This window comes from Photinus pyralis, unplaced genomic scaffold (genome assembly GCF_008802855.1).
Source record: "Photinus pyralis isolate 1611_PpyrPB1 unplaced genomic scaffold, Ppyr1.3 Ppyr1.4_LG8, whole genome shotgun sequence".
NCBI lineage: Eukaryota > Metazoa > Arthropoda > Insecta > Coleoptera > Lampyridae > Photinus > Photinus pyralis.
The window spans coordinates 33658902-33660729 of NW_022170819.1; the positions used below are offsets into that span (position 1 = coordinate 33658902).

The following is a 1828-nucleotide window of genomic DNA, read 5'->3' on the forward strand; positions in this document are numbered from 1 at the left end:
TAAAAATGGGATCGGAGTTTTATTTTGCTACACAAGCTTAGCCAGTGTCTACAGATGGCCGAAAAACACGCACAGCAGGACATATCTGGCTGTTTGGTGTTCTGTATAACGTTTCCAAACACTTATCATGAGTTATTGTTTTTAGTTCTTCCTCCTTCCTTTTATTGATAAACTTTTGCTTTATTTCGTGTCTACTTTGTCGGGCCTTCGCCTGCCACTTTGCTTCTTCTGCGGTCAACTCTAAGTTCTGTCTCGATTTTGATGCAATCGCTTCTACCATTGTCTGGTATCGCAAGTATCTCTGGTACCATTTCGATTCCTTGAAATCGATATCGTAACGTGTTTTTGTGCTTTTCGCGAATACATCACTTTTTCTTTCAGAGGCCGTGCCAGACGCTCTCATTTGCGCTTTCCTCCGTTCAAATTCTTTATCCTCGTGGCTACTTTTCAACTTACCCATTCCTTCGGTTTCGTTTATGTTGACGAAGAACACGTTTTCGCGCAAGAGAACGGCGTGATCCTCCTGAGCAATTCCTAGCGAGAAGAATTTCATGATTTTGGTTGCCAACTTAAATCGCCTCACCTGTCCACATTTTCCCCTCGAGATCAAATAAGGTAATCCGCCCAGTAGGTTTATTATCCATAAAAGCGCAGCTGATTTCCATCAGGTTGTCGAATGAGTAGATTCCCGGTCCAGAGTACTTATCCTTGGTGATGACGCCACGAAATTTGACACCCGTTGGAAAACTTATCGCGGCTGTACCTTCGTCCACAAGCTTGTCGTCCACCCATTCACCCTCGTACACCTGATTGTCTTCTGATGTGTACGTGCCATGCCCTTCTCTCCAAACGGTACCATTTCTGTGGGCACCGTAGCTGCCGACGTATTTGTCACCGTTTGGCAGTGTGAATTCGCCTTCCCCAAAGAAAAATTTTGGATCTCCTGCAGCTGTCATATTTTTACAATGAATACGTCAGTTGAATGGTTTTATTAAAGTTAAAGTCAAAAATAAAGCAACTTGAAGATGAAAACTTAGAATAGGATGCTGGTGGAGCGTGCGCCTAATGGACAGGAGGACCTATTTGAGATACTCACCGATCAGAGTTACCAGATTGAACGCGCCATGCTTTAGTGATCCAGATGATACGGAAGTCTATCACTAACCAAACGTGAATAATCTATTCTAATTTTTTTCATTACGCACGGATGTAGGTAATGCTCCGTAATGGGTACTATATCATGCCTCTAAATTATACGTTATGACCTCATTTTCAGGAAGGTCGTAGAAAAATATATTACGCATAAAATAAGGCGATACCAGGAAAACCTTTTATGGGCAAAAAACCTGGCATAACCGACACAAATAAACAAAATACATACAACAAAATGCAAAATACACAAATCAAACATCTCAAATTGTACAATAAAAATCTGGTATCGAGTCAATGCAGTATAAAAACACGTTAAAGAGATCTACGACCAATTTGGGCAAAATAACCTGTAAAGTGATAAATTGCATGTACAAAAAAGACCACGTCAAAACCAAAGCATCGATTTCAATTAATTTGACACAAAAAGTACATGAGAGAATGCTAGTAGTAGATATTCATTATTGCCTAAGCAAAACATAAATACAGGAAATAGGGGACCCCCTTCACGCATATTGCTACGACACAACAACTGCAGTCCGCACGAGATGAAAGAGAGAAATATGCAGCTGAGAATCGAATAAATCGGCGGAAAAGCAATTGCGGCAAAGCGAACAATTCCCCCCCCCCCCCATTACAATTAGTTAAAAAAAGCCAGTTCCAATAACTACGGTGCGGT

General features: G+C 41.1%; 1 protein-coding gene across 1 annotated transcript; it reads right to left on the bottom strand.

Annotated features, from left to right (window-relative positions):
• Positions 1-968, bottom strand: LOC116179615. Its single transcript, XM_031499417.1, has 2 exons — positions 584-968; positions 1-534 (listed from the first exon to the last, which is right to left on the bottom strand). The coding sequence occupies exons 1-2, from the start codon at positions 954-956 to the stop codon at positions 38-40; spliced, it is 870 nt and encodes a 289-aa protein (XP_031355277.1). The 5' UTR covers positions 957-968; the 3' UTR covers positions 1-37.
• Positions 969-1828: the final 860 nt, after the last annotated feature.